Below are 21,314 nucleotides of genomic sequence, written 5' to 3' on the forward strand. Positions count from 1 at the left end.
TGACATGGGCAGAGATGTTCGATCAGTGGGTCTATGGTGTGTACAAATTAGACTTTAAAATGCATTTTTTTTCAATAAGTCTGTAGTGACTGGATTTGTCATGGTTGTCGTACGTACAAAATCCTAGAGTATTTTTCTTGCAGAGTACTGGATAGGTATTCTATTAATGTCTGCTGTAGTAAAACATTTGAATCCACACATACAAAAACTGTATTTAATGTTCATGTTTACATAAAGCACTTAATAAGAACAAAGTAGAATATAATGCTTAGAGACTATCTTTGAATGCTTTCAGCAGCAGGTCAGCTGCCAGCCCAGGTGACAAGACACCACGAAGAACTTTTTCTTCTAGAAGTGGAATCTTATCCTTGACTGCCAAGTGACTCCGGAAATGTTCCAACATATTTTCTTGGATGAGATTCCACATCCACACTTTCTGCTGCTTCCGTCGTTTGGCAATCAATTCACCACTTGTGAGTGTGAGGTCACGGAATTCTGTCATTTTATCCCACATATCTGAGATACCTTCTCCAGTTTTGGCAGAGATGCGCATTACCTGTTCGATTCAGAAGAATTTTTAAAGGCAAGTAACTACTGGGTTTGAGGTTTCAATTACTGCAGCAAGTATGATTGTATGAAAACTAAGAAATGCATAGGTCAAGCTTACTTCAGTACCCTCCATGAAGCTATAAGCAGCTTTGTGCTGCTTACTTTTTTTAAAGGTCTCAGAGTTGGAATTCTACCAACTGTCAGGGGACCCCAAAATTTGCAGCATTTGGGGTAAACAGGCCTTGTTCAACTGCTTGTATAGTGAGTAAGAATATTTTTAAACAGTTCTTTAGCTAAAAGTTATAGTGGTGCTGTTTTACTTCAATGTAGACTTAATTACGTATTCTGGTAGATATTTCCTGGCAGCTAGTCTTTTGCACTTAAACTATTCCAGAAAGGATGTATTCAGACTATGTTCTGGGTTTTGCATATGCATTCAATACTAGGAATTTATTCTGCCAAAAATATTTCAGACATCCAACATGATCCTTTAAATGGAATAGTTAGGTTTGGGGGTTTTTGTTTGTGGCGCGGTGTTTTTGTTGTTGTTTTTGTTTAAAGCGTCTCTCTCTCTTTCCCCAATCTAATGGATAGCATACAGACCCTACATATCAATATTTTCTTTCTTTCAGTTTTCAGACACTGCAATCACTGAAAGAAATTTCTGATAACCTGTTTAATTCACTTGTCTCAAACAGTTATTTTGGCCCACATTTATCACGTAAGCTCTCCTCAGATCTAGAAATAAAAATTACAAAATGATGACTAGCCTTCAAGCAGCCCTGCTGATTTAAACTTAATTCAATAGGTCAATTTTAATACCAGGGTAGGGTATGTGTATAAGCATATATATATATACACCCTGTCTATAAAGGGTCCTTTATACACACACGTCTAAATAAAAGGAGTGAGAGAGTATGTGTGTGCTTATTTTATATACACAGACTAAATATTAGTACTGAATCTTTTCCTCTATACTTTACCATAACCTTTTGATAGACTGAATACTGCATTAAAGCTAAAGGCCCACAGGATGATAATCCCAATAATCTAGACACTGCATACACAAGTAGATGAGGTCTTTGTCCCAAAACTTTCATTATGTGTGAAATAATAAAAAAATAAAATTAAAGCAATAAAGAAAGCACATGAACACATGAAAGAACAAAAATAATCATAAGCTTCAGAGTTATAAAAGAGGGAGAAATAGCTTATGGGACATTTTAAGATATGTACAGTTTATAAAAAGCAAGACAAGCTTGTACCACTATGATGTTACCAGTAGGTCTGCTGGTGCTGAGAGTGTAGCTCAGGACATAAATCATAGGGAGCAGGACTGGCTTTGAACAGTGTTTCATATAGTGTACCCTGAGACCAGAGGTGAAACAGAAACAGCAGCAATCAACTCTAGCATGGTGTAAACAACAGAACTGAAATTTTGATCAAAGAGCCCAGGGAGACTAGTATAGCTAGATGAGAGGACAACAGCCCTAACTCATTCAGCACTGGGAGGGGGGTGGGGAGGAAAGAGGGGAACAAACAACCCACCACCATCATACAAAACAAAACCACACCCAAAATCCCACATAAACCATAACAAAGTACACAAACCTTTGGTCTCCAAACCTTTGAACGTCTGCGAAGCAGCTTCATAGCACTAACATACTCAGCTTGTATTCTCCGTGCAGGCACAACTAAATCACCATCGGCTTTATTTATAGCAACTAGATCTGCCATCTCAATTATACCTCGTTTGATACCCTAAATGCAACATGGAGAGAAATCATGAATACCCAGAAGGACTGTGACATGCTAATTTATCACAAAAAGCATGTCAAAATGCTTTATTTCTTTCTAGTGGCTCTTACTGACTTTTTTATACGTGTATGAGCTAGTCATGCAAGAGTAGCACCAATGGCCTCTGCTGTTACTAGTTATTACTCTACTTTGACACAAGAACCCTAGACATGGATATTGGAGTTTACAGGATAACCTATTTCACAGGTAGAGACTTTAGTTTAACCAAAACATGACCAAGTTTGAAAACCTATTTATACTGATTTCTGTTTTCCTGCACTACAAAGCCACCCTCCAATATATAACTAGTAAATATGCCAAAATAAGTCAGAGTATCGTAATTTTACAGCCTAATACTTCCAAAATCAGGGGCTGATATCAGATCCTAACTGTGAAACTTGGTAAAACACTGAAAAGACTTCAGTAGTTGCAGTGTAACTTACAGAACACTATTGGCTATGGACTTTCTGCGCAGATACATTCTGGGTTTAAGTTTCTCTTTCTAGTCCCTGGCAATACATAAATAAGAGCAACTGAAAAGTACCTGTAATTCATCTCCACCTGCAGGTGGTAGCAGCAATATAAACATATCAACCATATCAGCCACAGCAAATTCTGACTGTCCCACACCTAAAAATTAAATCCAGAGTTCACCATTTATTCCAAGCTTTCAGTCACATTAATGACAGTAACCATGACAGATCCCAGTACTGCACCACGAACAAATCCCACTAACAAAACAGAGACAACAGGAAACAACAATTTTTATAAAACATACAGGACTAGAAAATTGACAGAACGGGCATTAATTTTCAACTAGTTATCATGTACAAAAGCATGAGCAAAATCAAGGATGGAAGTACACATCTAGTAACACACCTTCTTTAGAGATCACAACAGGCTAATTGAAACCCTAAACACATACCTACTGTTTCTACAAGAACAACATTGTAGCCACCTCCTTCACACAGCAGAATGGCTTCATTTGTGGTCCTTGTTACACCTCCGAGAGTTCCTCTGGTTGGAGATGGTCTGATGTATGCATTCATGTCTCTTGACAGCTCAGTCATTCGTGTTTTATCACCCAAGAGAGAACCTTAAACATGTAACATTGAATAATTTTAAAAAGCACAAGACAGCTAAACTTTCACCTCTCCATCCCCCAGTAAATGAGAAGAGACTGATCTCTTGGACAAAGTCAGTCAAATAATATCCCAGTAATAGTTGCTCAAGACTTTGTTGAGGACTACGAAGTTACTGCCTGCTAGCAGAAGGGTGCTGGAAGGGTGCTAGCAGTCCTTGCTGCTATTAAATACGAAGAATTTATTCTAGGTCAGAATGAACCTGAAAGGCTTTTTGAGGTCTATACACAGCAGGCCATCTTTGCTGTTTCTCTCCAAAGGGACAAGTGTCTACCTTATGATTCTGATATGTCTTGATGATGTAGTTATGTTTTTAAGAAGGCTGACATGCATCCCTGCCTTCCTTCTATTCATCCAAACTTTAAATGGGATTCAGTGAGATCTCCACGTATGATGCACATTCCAAAAGAAGAGAGATGCTCAATTCTTTGAATTGGCGCAGTTTTGCTATCATATTTTGCTATTCCAAAGTGCATCTTGACTGTACACATTCAAGAACATTGCCTCAGCTACAGGTCACTGCAATGCTGAAGGCTTTTTTTTTAATTCATAAATGTTACAGCATCTTCTGTAACAGTGGAGAAGCTGGAAAAAGGAATGATGTTTCCAAGCAGCTGCCCATTAGAAAAAGATCAAAATCAAGGCTTTATTATTTATGTCAGAGAGACCATTAATTAAGGCATGTTTAGCCTATAATTTCCCTACAATTTTTTATTTAAGAGTGACAGATTACAGTCACACAACTTTGAAGAATTGTATATTTAGAAAAAAAAAAAGTAACTGTACAAGTCAGACAAATGGTCAATGATACTGCACAGGAGACTTAGAAACGTAGAGTCAACAGAAATCCAAAAATGCTTATTGAGAAGAACTAATGAATGTTCTAAAATCCACCCTAATCGACATGTCTGGATTGTAGCGTCCTCTAACTAGTTTTAAATTAGCACATGCTTCCTGCACAGGGATCAGCATTGCCACTGCTGAAATTCAAGCAGAAATGAGTGCCCTTCTACTCCTCCATTCATGGGAAAATAGATATATAAATGCAGCTAGAGAAAGAAAACCATGGCTATCTAAAGTTTTAGACCAGAAGTTGTAAAGGCAACATTTGGAGACTGGAAGAGAGGAACCCAGACAAAATAGGATAACAATACACATTTCGCAATTTCATATCACATGGGGAAAAAAAGAAAACTTGATCCAACATTTTTAATATTTTACTTTTAAAGGCCCAAAATTTCCCTCCATTTGACCCAAAGAGAGACTCCTATAGTTGAAAAGATATTAGAAACCTGGCACAAGCTTTAGTTCACACTCACCACCACTTGTACTAGAGGAAGGGTCTACAGCCAGCACAGACACTTTGTATTTTCTTTCCGTAAGCATCTTCCCAAAGCATTCTATGAAAGTCGATTTCCCAGCACCAGGGGGACCAGATAACCCTAAATAATTATATTAGAAAGAAAAAAAAAACATTTTGTTAATCAAATAAATACATCACACAAAAACAACATCTAAGTTGATAACAATTCATACTTTAACACAGTATCACAACAAAGGTAAATGGACACTACACCACAACTAAGCAGTTGTAATTTGACTTGAAATACATTACCTTGGTCCTCGCAACATAGCAATACTCACTTCACCACCTCTCATCCTACCCATACCAACATAACATTCCAGTTTTTGGCTATCCTTCCTCCCCTCCAAGTAAGTTTATTTATATTGATCTTTCCTTCTGAACTTCAAAAACATCTTATCCTAAGTAGCAATTTTTACTGTTTCTAAAAGAAGCACTCTAAAAGCAAAAGCCCTTACCCTGAAGAGCTGTTATTTCAAAACATGAGGGAACTTACTTGCATGTCAAAGCATGCAAAACAAGATTATGACCACTCACTCCCATGACTTCTCACTCCCATGCCCAATTTCTTGCTCTTACTACCTTTGCACACACAGAAGAGATGACAACTGGCCACGGTATAATTCAGTCACCCATCTCTTTGCAAGGGCAAAGTATTTTATAGTTTGCAAGAGAACCAGATTCAAGACTCCTCAGCTGTAAAGCAAGCTGCTTTAAAGTAAGGCTATAAAACAGGAAGGAACATGTTTTTCCTTCTGTAGACTGAAACAGGGATTCAGGAAGTATTCGAGAAAACACCTTCTTCAGGTAAAGGCCAGGTCTGCTGAAATACATCCTGCACTAAGTGTATATAACAGCTGTATCTATCTGATAACTACCTAATATATCAGTTTGTAATAGTTATAAAGAATAAGGCAAATAACATCCCCCCAAGAAGCAAAGGTAATTTACAGAGCTTTTCAAAAGCATGTCCCAGCTCAGTCCATAATTCTACTGGACAGCTGAAGCGATCTAGATTGGTTACAAACAACCAGAAGCCAACAATCCAAGACTACAGACCATGATGCTTAAAGAACAATAGTGATAATGAAACGTGAGGACTCTAATCCCACCAAAGCAACTACCAGACAGATGTAAAAGGACTAACCCACTCTAAAGGCAAGTGGCTTTCCTTGATTTAACTTTTCTTGTTCCCTGTGGTAGGATAATACCTTCTGAAGGAGCACCTGTGCTATTTTCTTCTTCCTGCTCTGAGTTGATTCTACAAGTGTAATGGATTCTGCTAAACAGGCTCTATGACCCTGGATTAGTCCACTGTAAAGTCTGTCTACAAGTCTTTGTTCTCCATCAGAAAGTTCCTCTACTTGCTGGTTAGGGGCCACCTGCTGACTCAGCTCTCTCCTCAAACTGTTTGACGAAGATAGCCATTTTGTTTGATAGTGCTGTGCTGGCGTAAGAGATTCAATGCACAGGAAATCCACTCTGGAAGTGAAATGAAAGTTCGGGAAGTAAGCTCTTCTAGAGAAACAACGAGGGAATCTCAGCAGCAAAGATGGGATCTTCATCTTGTTTGGAATTAAAAGTACCAGAGATACCAGTTCAATTCTGTTTGTAGACACCCTAAACAGAAAGAAGCACATTTTTACTTCCTTCAAAGCACTTAGAAAAACTCAAATGAAACATGTGTACACAGGCAGTCATCCACTTTTATTTTATCTGTACTTACTGTTTTAAACAAGATAAGATAGTTCCCTCTTTCTATTGAAAATACAGAACAAAAATAAGTTTTCAAATCCTGTATAGAATTTATCATACTTAAGAAATTATTTTTATAAGCAAGCAGATAAATAAAAAGCACTCTTAAACAAGACAGCCTCTAAAAGCACACAGTACCTTAAAAAAACATGTACAAGCCAACCAAGCCAACTCTTATGCTTACTGAAATTACTGTATATCTTACTTTTGCTGCTGCAAAAGCTTTAAAACAATTACACAAGACGAGCTTTTTGCACCTTATTTCCAGAAAAATAATTAAAAAGACATGCAATACACAAGAACAAAAGATCACAGAATGGTTTGGGTTGGAAGGGACCTTAAAGATCATCCTGTTCCAACACCCTGCCACGGGCAGGGACACCTTCCACTAGACCAGGTTGCTCAAAGCCCCATCCAGCCTGGCCTTGAACACTGTCAGGGATGGGGCAGCCACAGCTTCTCTGGGCAACCCGTGCCAGTGTCTCAGCGCCCTCATAGTAAAGAATTTCTTCCTAATGTCTAACCTAAATATCCCCTCTTCCAGTTTAAAGCCATCTAACCTTCTCCTGTCACTACACGCCCATGTAAAACGTCCTTTTCCAGCTTTCTTGTTGGCCCCTTTAGGCACTGGAGCTGCTCTAAGGTCTTCCCGAAGCCTTCTCTTCTCCAGGCTGAACAACCCCAGCAGCTCTCTCAGCCTGTCTTCACAGGAGAGGTGCTCCAGCCCCCTGAGTATCTTCGCGGCTGAAACCTGCCAGATGCCCGCCACAATGCAGCACACCAGGCACCGCCACCGCTCTCGCTGGGCCTGCCCTGATGTACCTCAGCACCGCTGAACCCCTGTCGCTCGGCCTACTCAGAGGCCCTCCGCAGGGTAGCGGACCGCTGTCTCACAAAGTTCCTCTCCGAATCCCCTGGGGACACGGGGCGGGTGCGGGACGGTCCTCCTCACCCGAGGAAACCGCTAAGGAAACCTCAACACCGTCCTGCCTCTCAGAGACCCCCCGCGGGCACCTACCGGCTGCCGCCCCGCCCCGGGGAAGTGACGTCCTCCCGGTGAGCCGGAACCGCGCTCGCACAGAGAAAGGAACTCCCTCCGCCGCTGCCATGCTGGCTGCCTGCGCTGAGGCTGCCCTGCCAGGGCGCGCTTTGTGTTGCTGTGGCCGTGAGGCGGCTCCTCGCTAGAGGCTGACGGATCCCGCGCCCCGCAACGGGGTCCGGCGGGACAGCCTTCCTGATGTCAGGAGCATGTCCTTCACCCTCCCTGCCTCCAGGGATGCGCCTTCAGTCAGAACGGAGGGTACTGTGGGACCAGAGAGCCACCTGCTTGATAGCTTGTACCAAGGCAGAATGTCAGCGGCTGACTGACATAAATTGGATGTTGAGAGAGACACACCCCCTACTCTGTACAGGAGACAGTGCCCAATGTTGCAGCATGCCCTAAGCAAGTCCTTCCACATCAAACTCTGCTGAAACCTCAGTTTAGTCTCAAAGGGTGACCCTAAACCCTAATCCAACACCTTGGCTATCTCAGAAAGCAGCTAATAAACCCAGTCAGGGCAAAAATAAACTTTTAAGGAATGCTAAAGATCAAAAACACTATAGGAACACAACAGTGACAACCAAATACCTCTCTTTGGAGGTACACTTCAAACTCAAATCTGATCATTGCATGAGTACACAAACTTATGTGCCAGTAGAATACCAGTTTATTTGACCTGTCCTTATGAGGAAGGATGTTGCAAATGATCATTTTGCTCCTGGTCTGAAATCTTAAAAATACCCACTTTAAATTTGTGCATGACAATTTACTATTCCCTGATTTCATTTCACGTTGCAGGAAGGTGGAAGAAATGCTTAAACCCAACCTCCAAATATGTTTATTAAATCACACTTCAGTTTTCATTTTGCTAAGTTAAACAAACCTGAATTTTAAAAATTCCTTTCGTGGAATGTTGATTTTTGTTGTTGTTGTTGTTATTTCTCTAGTCACCCTACCACCACTTTTGTACATGTGTTTATTTCCAGTAAATAGGAATGCACATAACTGGCTGCTGAACCTTACAGTGATACTAGCACTTTTCTAGAATGCATCAGACTTATTCACAGTCCTATCAGATCAGCAGTGCAACTGGTGGACTGTATAAAATCACAAAAGTTTTGTTCCTAACTGCTGAATGCATGATTTATTCTCATTCCTATTATTCTGATCCACACGATTATCATAGACAGAGAATTGAACAATCTGCTCTTCAGAGCTTCTCAGCTCTGCAATTTTGTGTCCTATCAGCATCTGATGAAACCGCAGCAGAAAGAGACAAGGATCCTCCTTTCAAAACAGCCTTATGTAACTCTTTTTGTTTAACCAGATCTTTATTCTTCAGAGTTAGCATGTATCACTATCATCTCTTCCTTAAATAAGTTTTCCCAGGTTCCACGATTCAAATGCTGCACATAAACCTAGGTAGCACATCCCTGCTATTTTAATAACAGCACCACCAAGAAAAAACTGCATTTGCTATGATTTCATCACAGATCATTGATCCTGCATTTTATTCCATTTTGTATGCTTTCATCTTGAATACTTTTGTCATTGACCTTATCACAAGAACTAGATGAATGTGTACATAAAATTGCACATTTTGTCAGTGCTGAAGAGGACAATGGATTGTTCAGTTCTCTGTCTATGATAATCTTGTGGACTGGAATAATAGGAATGAGATTAAATTGTGCATTCAGCAATTAAGAACAAAACTTCTGCTATTTTATACAGTTCATCAGTTGCACTACCAATCTGATATGACTGTGCACAAGCATGTAGGTGTTTTAGAGTAGTCTTCCTACAAGAATCATTTTCAAGACCTTACACACTGGTGAGATGTGGAAATCCAAATTGTTCATGTGACCCCTTTTTTCCCTTTTCCTTTCAACTCCATTATTCAACAAGTTTGCTTTTCTCCATTCAGCAACTACAGTCCCCCATTGTCAGTTATACACCTCTTCTTTCAGTATTCTGTAATAGAGATCATGCAGTTTTCTAGAACTGTGCCCTCTTCTACCATCTCTGATTTTATCTTACTCTAACCTCTTTCAGAATAGGCAGAATATTTCCTTGAAGTTGGACTATATCTAGAGTCTCTTTAATCTACATTCTGTCACATTATACACTGCTCTTATGCTTCCCCTGCCATTTTTTAGTGTATGTGGCCAAACATATCTTTTTTTGATCTTTATTACACACAGCCCTATGAATTTTGGTCAGACAGAATGTTCTTGTGCTTTCCTATCTTCAATATAGAGAGTTCTCTTGGCTTATGTGTTCCTTTACCTGGTCATTATTAATGCACTTAACATTGTGGCTGAGTTGTTCCGGAGCATACTTCAGTAGCTTTTCACATCACCCTCTTTGTTTCTCTCCCTTTTTTAAAAATTGTTCTGTTTTTTTGGTTGGTTGGTTTTGGTTGGTTGTTTTTTGTTTTTTGGGGGGAGAGATGTGTTGGTTTGGGTTGTTTGGTTTGAGTGTTTTTTATTTCAAATTTAAGTCATCTTTCATTTTGTTTTCTCTCGGCTTCTTTTCCCCCAGGGGTGTCAGAAGAATAAAAATGTGCATCCCATACTTATTCCATAGCAGTCTGCAAACTTGCCCAAGATTTAAGGAAAATTATCTGATTTAGCCTCCTTGCTGCAAATCTACCTTAGATGTTGAAGAAAATGGTACTGCTGGTTACTCATGAAATGTCAGTTTTACTTCTGAGCCACTGCTAAATCAAGCATAGTGTAAAGTGTGCCATGGAGTAAGGGTGCAGGGAGGCACAAGCCTTCAGACAAAATATGCTATTGAATCCCAATCATAAAATGATAGAAAAGGAGCCTTCTGTAAATTCCCACAGCAGAAACAGTATTAACATTAGCATCTTTGCCAAATTCCACCATGAAAAATTACATTTTGTCTAACTGGCTTTCCCTTTAAGTTTTAGTTGGATTCATTAATTCTTCCTTTCTCTGGCAGCACTCCAATTTCCCTGCTCCACCCACTTCCTTTTTAAGGAGTCCCAAAGTAATCTGTGTGCACATTACTATCACAATATTTAATAGGTTCATAGACATGGCTATAAGCAATGTGCTGCAAAGGCAGATACAAGACTAACACTTTCTATGATCTAAATGAAATTACAGCAGGACAAATAATCAATGAAATTAAATAAACAGCATCAGCTTGAAACTTACCAGCTTTTCCCTGAACATGTAAAGATATACTTGTATTCCACACTCCTTATTGGTCCTTCTGTCTTTATATTAAAGTGTCTGGCATCCCTACAGTCAATACTGGTTATGGTTACAGAACTATGTAATTTGCATCACTTTCCGGAAGAAGTCATGATTTCTTAGAGATGAGGTTTTATCTCATTGTTTTTTCCTCCCCAGTGAGGATGGAAAAAGTGTTAAAGAAGGCTCTTCCATGCTCCCAAATCCCCTTCTCCATTTATGTCTTACTGCAAAATGAACTTCTCATTCAGGAACACAAATTCCGTGGCAATTTCTATGCTGACTACTCACATCGTACCTGCAGTCTAACACTTGGATGCTTTCACTCTCTCTCTTCTCCTCCAGTATTTCTCCGTTCTGTATTAGTCCACTCTGCTCACTTGCAAATGCAAGTTCTTGGCCAGTATGAGTGAACTAAACTTGTGCGTTTATTGTTATTACAAGCAATCCAAGGAAAAGCCCAAGATATTCCTTAAACTGTATTAGAAATTTGGCTGACATAGCACATACTGACATTCAGCCTCTAAACTCCATCAGGGTCCATCCTGTTGAACACTCTTGCCTGTCCCTCCATCCCCAGGAACCAGCACTGCACCACTTCTCCTTCTGCGGCTATGAGCCATAGCCATTGCCTCCCATTGCACAGGAGAAATGAGGGGTCTCCTCCACTGCATCCTACAATAGCTGACTGGAGCAACAAACAAGTGTCCATTTATAGCGAGGGTTAAATCCTACCTGCATATCAGGTTTAGCCAAGATACAGAATAACTACCCTGCGACTGTAGAGCTGAAATTAGAGCAGCAACTGAATGACCATTTGTCCTTTATTTCAGAGGTCAGCCCTCAATTCATTTCAGTTTTCACCCAAGCAGAGAACATTGAACCAATCTCCTCTTTGCAGTGCAACACTAATCATAGAACCATAGAACGGTTTGGGTTGGAAGGGACCTTAAAGATCATCCAATTCCAACCTCCCGTACCATGGGCAGGGACACCTTCCACTAGACCAGGTTACTCAAAGCCCCAACCAACCTGGCCTTGAGCACTGCCAGGGATGGGGCAGCCACAGCTTCTCTGGGCAACCTGTGCCAGTGGCTCTCCACTCTCGTACTGGAGGGCTTCACAGTATCTAATCTAAATCTACCCTCTTTCAGCTTAAAGCCATCCCCCCTTGTCCTAAGCAAGGTAACTGGTGATTACAGTCTCATTTTCAGTAAAGACCATTGGCGTTTTAAGAACAGTCTTAGCACTTGCTCCATGTGCCTCATTTTAAAAGATAACACCTGAAATAAAAACAATGGAAAGCATATTCACAGCTGAAAGTTTGCCCATTTAAATGCAACATAAACCCAGGCCTCAGGTTTTGCATTTGTGACTCACGCAAGGAAACAGCACAAATGAAACAAATCTCCCCAGAGGCTCATTAACAGCTACACAAACAAGTGTTTGCTGCATACCAGCATTGGAAGGTTTTACTACAAAGTCCAGGACAGAGCAGCAAGTCAGCTCCCTGGCTAGGTCTGGAGACAAAACTACCACAGCTTTGCAGTATCAGCAGCTTACAAAGTGGTGGTGAGGAGCCACAGGGTTGTCAGAGCTGTCTGAGAACCTGGAAAAAGAAATTTGGACTTTGAGCTTTGGCTGAGACCTACAAGAGAGTTATCTGAAGAAAGAGGAGGAAAAATTCATCTTCAGCAATTATAGTTTATATTCATGTAACATTTTTATAAACAACGGAGGTTGAAGTTTCTTCACAAAACCTTATGGCAGTGACTTCAATAGTTTTTAGTTGGTATGAACTGAGCTACGATTGCAAATTAGTAATGGCATCAGCCATTACAGGAAAGTTTTTAGTTGGTATGAACTGAGCTACGATTGCAAATTAGTAATGGCATCAGCCATTACAGGAAAGTTTTCTACTGCTTATGCACAAGTTTTTTAGTTTGTTCATGATGAAATGCCTGATATAAAATGACATAGAGAACAGATTAAAAAATATTTTCTTATAAAAGCAGTTACTCTTTCTGTAAATGTTCACACTTCTTAGAAAAAAATAGAATCACTATATGGGGGAAAAAAACCTACCAAATATTATTTGTATAGTCTGCTGGTTGTAAAAGCAAGTTAAATAACACTCTGCAAGACTGATTCATTGATAGAATTATAAACCTGGAAAGGCAAGTCAATTGCCAGTAAAATACTAACTTTTTTCTCTCAATTAAGAAAGCATTGTCTCAATTAAGAAAGCTTGGCTTAAAGTGTATGTTTTTAGCCACCAATGATTCATGGTATCAAAATATTTCCAATGTAGTTCATTATTGCACAGCTGAAAAGGAAATAATTAATTGCTTCCTCCTGAGTATTTTCAATGCAGCAATGGAACCCTAGCAAGTATGCTACCAAACATAAGAAGCGTAATGCAACCCAATGCTTGACTGTAACAAAGCATTTCCATTCCCAGCTACTTTTTGCTTAAGGAAAGGCTTGATTGGCTGCAATTTGTAAGTTCTGTAGCAGCTGACAAAGACAGGAGCAGAGGACTGACACTTTCAAGTGACTAAGTACAATATTCCTTCCTCCCAGCTCCATGTGCTAAAGATTTATTAGGTTAATATGAAATTAGCACAATGCTATACACCAAAATGTGAATTGCCTTAGTTCACAGGTGAAGGATACATCAGGGCAAGGAATGAACAATGAATGCATAACTTAGTTTACCGTTGTAGACAACTCAAACATCAAGAGTAAAGACATAATCTTTCATGCATTCAAGTGTTTTCCCCTGTATCTCCAACAGCATCAGTACTCAGAGGTCTTTGTCTCACTATCCCTACACTGAGTGCTTCAAAAGCAGGTGAAAACCACAATTGGTGGAAGTGAGATAGTGGGTAGAATTGTCTACAGGAACATAACATTGCAGCAAAACATATCAAGACACATTTTCAGTTCCAGAATGACACTTACAGCTAAGATGAAGAGGAAAGCCAAGCCCGTGATAAATCTGATAATCAGGATTCAAGACTGAAATATATGAAAATCTAAGTGTTTGCAATTCGGACCAAACCCGTGGAATGAAGGGAAGCCCATTTCCTGCACTTAAATGTGGTTGTCATTTTATCACGCAGAAAGCTTGTGTTTCTCTGGGATGTCTGTATGTGTGTGCATGTATGTTGTATTTGCATATTTACTCTCCAAAATGCCCACTAAAACAAGACTCTAGCCTTCTTATAATACAAAATTATTTAGTGATTTAAATGTCCTATTTTTCCAGGCAGGTGTAACAGACAGGAGGCAAAATTACAGAGAGGAAAGATTCTGCTAAAATTCAATGTTATACTATCTAAATATCCAGAAACATAGTCATACAACATTGTAAAAGGCTGTCAAACTAACTTGAAAAGGGCTTGTTAAAAAGAGTATTGGATCATGTTGTGTGTTGTTGCTTTATACCACAAAATAAACACTTTTATGCTAGTACTCTCTGCATTTACAAAGCTTATGCTGATGTTACAAAATGTTGTGCCATAGAATTGAGAGAATTTTTAAATAAGACCAAAAAGCCCCAAACTCAAGACAAATTAAGTTACAGTCATAGCTGATGCAGCTGCATAGAGAAAATTAGCATACAGAATATGAAAAGCAGTAGAATATTTGTTTCTAGTACCAGATAATAGGGGTCTAAAAGGGACACTGGAAATCTTTCTGTCCAGAAGTTGGTATTTTTGTCTAATTGCTTTCCAAATTAGGCCATGTTTAGAGAAGAATTCTATGTTCCAACAGTAACCTCATTTCAATACATCATTATATTACGTTTGAAGCAACAAAGATGTTCCTCCAGTACTTCCCCTCCTTAGTGCTAGTTAAGCGTTAATTTGTTCTCTGAAAACTAGCGTTTAGCACATAGAAGTAAAGCTGGGAAATAATTCGTGTGACTCTTACCTTCAGGATCACTTACTTCTTTTGGCCAGAAGGGGAAGCTAGTGCTATGTACGTTCATCACGCAGCTTGCATGTATTCTGGACACAAAGGAATTCATTACTACTTCATCACCATAGTAAATCTACCCTGTTCGGCCATGGCAGACTTTTAACAACCTGAGGAACTTAAACACATTGAACATCTATTCTGAGTGCATTCAATATGCTTCAGAATATAAAATATAAAAGTCACATCTCTGCCAGCATGAATTCCATCTCAGTTTTGTTTTGGAGAGTTACTCGCAGAAGATTATGTGCAAGTGGCTATAACCCTATTTAGGAGTCCTTTACAGTGAGTTTTTTACCTTCCAGAAGAATTTTGCTGTTTCCTTCTCTACGGTTGCTGCAGTAAGTCAGGGATCTCTATGTAACATAGGAATGTCATCTTCATTCCCACATAAACCAGAAACAAAATACAAAGCATATATTTTAAGCCATAGTTCTCTTTCTGTGTTAAGACACCTTTCAGAGTACCAGTGTGAGGCACAAACTGAAAACTTTATATGACCTTCCTGCATAGGTCAGTGTTAAAGGACTTAAATTTTTTATTGTTGAGAATGAATATATCTGCAGTATTCACCACAGATGACTCATGATCATCAGCATCCTCCATCCTTTTCAGACCAGATTCAACTATTTATTTGATGTTCTGCAATTTCAGTAGAGGAGACAGACTGAACAACTGAACTTTTTCCTCATCAGTATTTTATTTCAGCTTCTCAGCATTAAAAAAATATCTATTTGATTAAAGCGAAACTATCAGCCATGTTGGATGGCCTTTCTCACAGTGCTGTGGAAACAAACACCAGCAGTCAGATGTCAAAAGCTGTATCTAGTTCTTTCCAAATGTTCTGTTTTTTTATCTATGTACGTATCCCTAATCTGGTCTAGACTCAGACTTTCTGCTTGTTTCTGCTAGCGGTTATACCAGTGTCCAGCAGTGCTCCAACTCTAAACTCTGTGCTCAGCCAGAGGCTGACTATTCAAATTGTCAGTGGATGAAACATTAGGAAATTAACACAGGAACACCCAAATACAAGGCTTTGTTACGTATATAATATATATATATGCGCACCATTCCTTGCCCTTGTTTGCTGCTTGTTCCAGGAGAATATATTCCTAGTGCTATTTCCTTCTCATGTAATAAGACTGATACTAGAACACAGTAAATAGGTGCTGAGTACTTCAGTGAGGATGGCAGTCACCAATCATGGAGTTCTCAGAGACCCATTAGATCTTAAAAAATACCTAAAAGCATGAGATAAACACAAATTGATAGTGTTTCATTAAAAGTATTCAAGAAGACCTTCTTCGTTGGAGTGTCTCTTCACCCTCACCATCCCTTTCTGCTGTTGAGTTCTTGTACCTGTTTATTCTGAAAAAGATGGAATGAGTGAAGACTCAAAGGATTAAAACAGCAGAATTATTTGGGAAATGAGAAGTTTCTTGAAGGGACCTTGATTTTGTCTTTAAAGAAGCTTCTAATATTTTATACCAAATACTTGGCTATAAAGACCTTTTTGTTAAAGAGCAACATCTTTAACAAAAAAAAAAAAAAACAAACCTCCAACCAAATGAGAAAATCAGAGATCAAGGAGATAAAACCAGAACTCTCAGGTCTTAAGCCACATTTCAGAATCACATCAATGACATTTCACCTCTTCTGTGTTTCTGATCAACTGAAGTTAAAGTAAGTAGTCATTCAAATCCTCACTTTGGCTGCTGTTCTGGAAAAACAGCATTTCATGAGTTAAAGCCTCATGACCTGTCTGTTGCAGAATGACTCTAGGAGCAGAACCATAGAGTTCTGGAGGACTGTGCAAGCAAGGCAGGGGGTGGCCCCCACAGATGGCCAGAGACCGGACCTGGGAGGAGAATGTGGAGGAAGCTGTGTGGGGCTAACCAATACTGTTATGCCAAGAAGGAGTGGCTGAATACCACTCCTATATATGTGTGAACTGCGTCACAAATAAACTAGAAGTTGCTTATCACCCATATTGGGTTGGCCTGTCTGCTTCTCCTCGCCGCTTACAAATGGTGCCCGAACAGGGACGCGGACTACAGGGCCCTGGTCGCTGGGGACCCGGATTACAGGGCCCCAACTAGCGGGGACCCGGATTACAGGGCCCCGACTAGTGGGGACCCGGATACAGGGCCCCGGTCGACGGGGACCCGGATAAAGGGCCCCGACTAGCGGGGACCCGGATACAGGGCCCCGGTCGACGGGGACCCGGATAAAGGGCCCCGACTAGCGGGGACCCGGATTACAGGGCCCCGGGCGACGGGGACCCGGATTACAGGGCCCCGGGCGACGGGGACCTGGATTACAGGGCCCCGACTAGCGGGGACCCGGATACAGGGCCCCGGTTTAACGGGGACCCGGATACGGGGACCCGGATACAGGGCCCCGGTCGACGGGGACCCGGGATACAGGGCCCCGGTCGACGGGGACCCGGATACGGGGACCCGGAATACAGGGCCCCGACTAGCGGGGTCCCGGGATACAGGGCCCCGGTTGACGGGGACCTGGAACGGCGAGTGAGCGGCGCCAGCGCCAGCGGCCGGGAAGCGCGGGCAATGCTGCTGCGGTGGCGTGACGGACCCGGGTGCTTGGACTAACCGAAAGGAATCCGCCGCTGGGGCGAACCAGACACTGCTGCGTCGGGAGGCCGATCCGGAGAACGAGGTTACAGGACGATCCAGGAGAAGACGATCCGGAAAAAGCCGCCATGAAAATGGACCAAGAGGTAGCCCTGGACTTATTACAGTGCTTTTTAGAAAAGCGGGGACTTAAGCCTGAAACTCTAAAGCAGCTAGCAGGTCTAGTGGCTAGGGAAGGCTAAGGGATTTTTTTTTTTTGCAGATCCTAATACAATATTTGAGGAGAGTGAGTGGCGAAAGTTTGGTGATGAACTATTTGACTGTGTGCTTAATGATTATAAAAAGGCAAAGAAACTCGGTAAACCACGGAGGGAAGTAATGAACTGTATAAAAAGATACAAGGCAGAAAAGAAAACTGCCGCGGTAGCAACGGAGAAACTAGGAACAGACGTCTCCGGTCGGCTGAAACCGGGGGAAGATTACAACTCATTTCCCCCAACTCGCGGGAGCACAGGGTTTCCCACCCCCCCCACCCCCCTTCCTTTTCTCCCCCTCCATCAGAAGGTGCCGTGGAGGAGGTGTAACCCCGTGCTCCCCCACCCCCCCAGTTCCGAAAGTAGGGACTGTGAAAAGGACAGAGAAAGTATATTAGAAGGTATACGTATGATAAATGTCGAGGAATCCGAAAGAAAGAGGGCGGTGCCTCGGCGCCGGATCGATTGCGCCGCCAATTTGAAGCACGCAGTAGAAAATAGAGATCATGCGCTAGCGGGAGATTTAAAGGAACCGCGAGCCTCTCCAACCCACTACGCCCTAGAGTGAAAAAATGTTTAACTCAGTCACGGAGGAGCCAGGTCTGCAGATGGCTACATACCGAACGGGATACATCTGATAAGAAAGACACAGCTGCGAGCAACGGAGACCCCGAGTTCGGCGCAGGATCAGCCCCCGAATCCCCTGAATCCGAGCCAGATTTATATCCTCTGCTTCCAGACCCTGACTCTTTGTCTCCCCGGTCGGTCTGCTGAGACTTGCTGGCCCTGGAGACGCTCAGTTGTAACAATGGGTAACTAAAGATGTGATCATTACTGGGGAATTTTCTGCAATGGGCATCTCTGCATATCCTGTGTTTACTACACAGCAGGGGGCTAAAGAGTGGGAAGCTCTTGATCTCAAAATAGTTAAGGAGGCCTGACAAACAGTGACCACGTATGCGTTAAAATCCTCTTATACTCAAGCTGTATATGTTATGATTTTTTCTTGCAGTTGACAGGGGGAGCCCATACAGTTTCTCTGTGATACTCATGTACTAGAAGTTGGTAAATATAAGTATGTCCAGGTTTCTATGAACCCTTGGAGACCTCTGTAGATACTGCTGGCCACTTCTTCCAGCACAGGTTGGCCACCTGTGTCGGAATGAGTGTGCATTTTGGTCAGTATAAAAGCCCAAGCCTCATGCCATGTGGGGGAGGCAGAGCCTCTGTGGGGACGCCCGTGAAGGTTGAGCCTGCCACCTCGCACTGCAATGATGCTTCTTGGAGCTGGTTTGCTGTTAGTCTCCACAGGGTCCTTGTGCCACGTTCTGTACGTGGGACTGTAGTGGGAGTAATGATGGCTTTTGCAGGGACTAAAAAAATTTAACTTTTTATTTATTTAACTTTAACCTGTCTAACCTGTCTACTTCTGAAGAACTGATAACCTGGGGGAGGGGTTATATTTGTGTCCTCCTGCCTACAGGTCCATGGTTACTGCCTGCAAAGTTTGTCAAGCCTTCCCATGAGCTGGACAGACGAATGGATAAACCTGATGCCTCAGCTACAGGAGCTGACTGTGAATACCCCAAGCAGAATGAGATGGAGGAAGAGAAAGAACAAATAACTGCAAAACATCACTTGGGGGCAACTGAAAAGTAACATCCTGAATATGTGTGCTTGTAAAATAGCTATTATTAGAGGTTGTGATTTTGTGTATAAAACCACCTGTATTTACTAGCTAGTTGCTAATAAGAAACTGCACCTTGTATTGTATAGATTTGTCACTTGTAAAACAGATGTTAGAGTATGGAAATTTGCAGTAGCTGCTAGAAAATGCTAAGGCAAAAGCTAGAAAAATTTTAATACAATGGTAGTGTTATAAAGCAGGTGATGGAACAAATTAAGAGTGTGGGAGAATTCCACTGGTAAGAAATTTCTTTGGCTAGTCCTTCACTGCCATCAGCATCTTCAACATGCTGCTGCACCCTGTAATAGTTACTCTGCTAATGTAAATGTGTGTGTGCCTTGCTGTAGTAGCGACTTGTTACTGGATAAAAGAAAAGGGGGAAGATGTGGAGACAGTGTTCTCACAGGAGAATGCATAAGTGGTACATAAACTTTGAATAGTCCTGAAAGATACAGCAAGGCCATGAGAGGCCTGAAGAAGCTTAAGCAAGCAAGATAAGAGGCTGGAATTCACCAAGTTAATGAGAACTGTGGACTGTTGGCAAGCTTTCAAGGTTGAGTTCTCACACCTGTGTTTAACCAATTATATGTTGGTCGCTAAGGGTCTTCAAAACATATATCCAATCATAATATGCCAAATCACTGTAAGTGCTTCAGCTCAACTAAGCAGACTGGGTTGCTGAGTTGCTAAGCAGACAATTCTACATCGAAGGCAATTCCTGATTTGTTTTAATGTTGACTCTGTAAGACATGCAACACTGCAGAACCTTTTGTTGTTGGAACAGGGACATGGATCTGAGGAGTTTGATGGAATGTGTTGTATGAGTCTCTCTGATTATGCTAATTCGATGCACGCACAGCTGAGAACCCTGGCTCAGCTTACCCAGCAATAGTAAATGAGCAATATCCTAAGAATAACTAGATGGTTGTCTTCACGGGGCATTAGAGGTTGAGTCAAACACTGCTGTTTGAAGTATTGCTGTTATGTATCATTGTTAGGTTAATCATCGTAGCTATTAGACTTGCTTATAGTTGTGTGATGAAACAGGTGAACAGAATAACCCATAATGCCTTGCTTGCACAAAGAAAAAGGGGGGAATTGTTGCAGAATGACTCTAAGAGCAGAACCATAGAGTTCTGGAGGACTGTGCAAGCAAGGCAGGGGGTGGCCCCCACAGGTAGCCGGAGACCGGACCTGGGAGGAGAATGTGGAGGAAGCTGTGGGGGGGGCTAACCAATACTGTTGTGCCAAGAAGGAGTGGCTGAATACCACTCCTATATATGTGTGAACTGCGTCACAAATAAACTAGAAGTTGCTTATCACCCATATTGGGTTGGCCTGTCTGCTTCTCCTCGCCGCTTACACCTGTCCATCTAATTGTGGAAAGCATAAAATTTGTGATGTCATCTCCTTAGAGTGAATCCATTCTTATAACTAAGCCCAGGACAAGAATAAAAATGGCATCGACAATCTGTTTTAATGACACTGTTTGTATCTTTTCCAATTACAATAGTAACATTTCTCCACAGTCATTAGTACCCTGCCATTATAGCTGTCACTGCTTCTCTGGTCTTGCTGCTCTGACAGCAAAGAGAAACTGGGTAGATTCCTGTCAGGAATATTGATAAGCTTCAGGAAGAGCTCTTTTCCGGATGATCTTCTATGAGGCGTTCATACTCCAGCCATTCCCAATGAAGGTTAAATGCTATTAGCAGAACACGCTTCAGCAGAAAGTGAAGTTTGTTCCTAGGTTAGCTGTGCAAATAATTTAATTTTTTAGCTTTAATTCATCTTCACTTTAACTACGCAGGCATATGGAACAAGGAGGAGGGGAAAAATATTCTTGTCTGTTTCATATTACATCAGTATGCCTCAATAGGAATGAAAATATGCTCAAGTGACAAAAGGGTCCTTAACATCAGC

At 41.4% G+C, this 21,314-nt stretch overlaps 1 protein-coding gene across 3 annotated transcripts; it reads right to left on the reverse strand.

The window, feature by feature from the left end:
- Positions 1–200: 200 nt before the first annotated feature.
- MMAA (metabolism of cobalamin associated A) lies at positions 201–7,731 on the reverse strand. 3 transcript variants are annotated; one of them, XM_062602868.1, is made up of 7 exons: positions 7,625–7,731; positions 5,999–6,471; positions 4,808–4,930; positions 3,272–3,442; positions 2,891–2,976; positions 2,161–2,310; positions 201–556 (listed from the first exon to the last, which is right to left on the reverse strand). In XM_062602868.1, exons 2-7 carry the CDS (start codon positions 6,414–6,416, stop codon positions 269–271), a joined length of 1,236 nt encoding a protein of 411 aa, XP_062458852.1. In that variant the 5' UTR covers positions 6,417–6,471; positions 7,625–7,731; the 3' UTR covers positions 201–268. The 3 variants fall into 3 exon arrangements, with proteins under 3 accessions (XP_062458852.1, XP_062458851.1, XP_062458850.1); XM_062602867.1 differs by lacking the exon at positions 7,625–7,731 and adding an exon at positions 7,429–7,571; XM_062602866.1 differs by lacking the exon at positions 7,625–7,731 and having other exon boundaries at positions 5,999–6,622.
- Positions 7,732–21,314: the final 13,583 nt, after the last annotated feature.

This window comes from Pezoporus occidentalis, unplaced genomic scaffold (genome assembly GCF_034315485.1).
Source record: "Pezoporus occidentalis ecotype Australia unplaced genomic scaffold, CSIRO_AGI_Poc_V1 ctg79, whole genome shotgun sequence".
NCBI classification, from domain to species: domain Eukaryota; kingdom Metazoa; phylum Chordata; class Aves; order Psittaciformes; family Psittacidae; genus Pezoporus; species Pezoporus occidentalis.

What these genes read in the sequence shown, in the direction of transcription:
- MMAA (XM_062602866.1), bottom strand. Translation starts at nt 6,491, where the DNA reads ATGTGCTTCTTTCTGTTTAGGGTGTCTACAAACAGAATTGAACTGGTA. An exon ending in TGTTCTTGTAGAAACAGTAG is followed by an intron (nt 2,977 to 3,271) that starts GTATGTGTTTAG and finishes TTTAATTTTTAG; the next exon opens with GTGTGGGACAGTCAGAATTT. An exon ending in CAGGTGGAGATGAATTACAG is followed by an intron (nt 2,311 to 2,890) that starts GTACTTTTCAGT and finishes TGTTGCATTTAG; the next exon opens with GGTATCAAACGAGGTATAAT.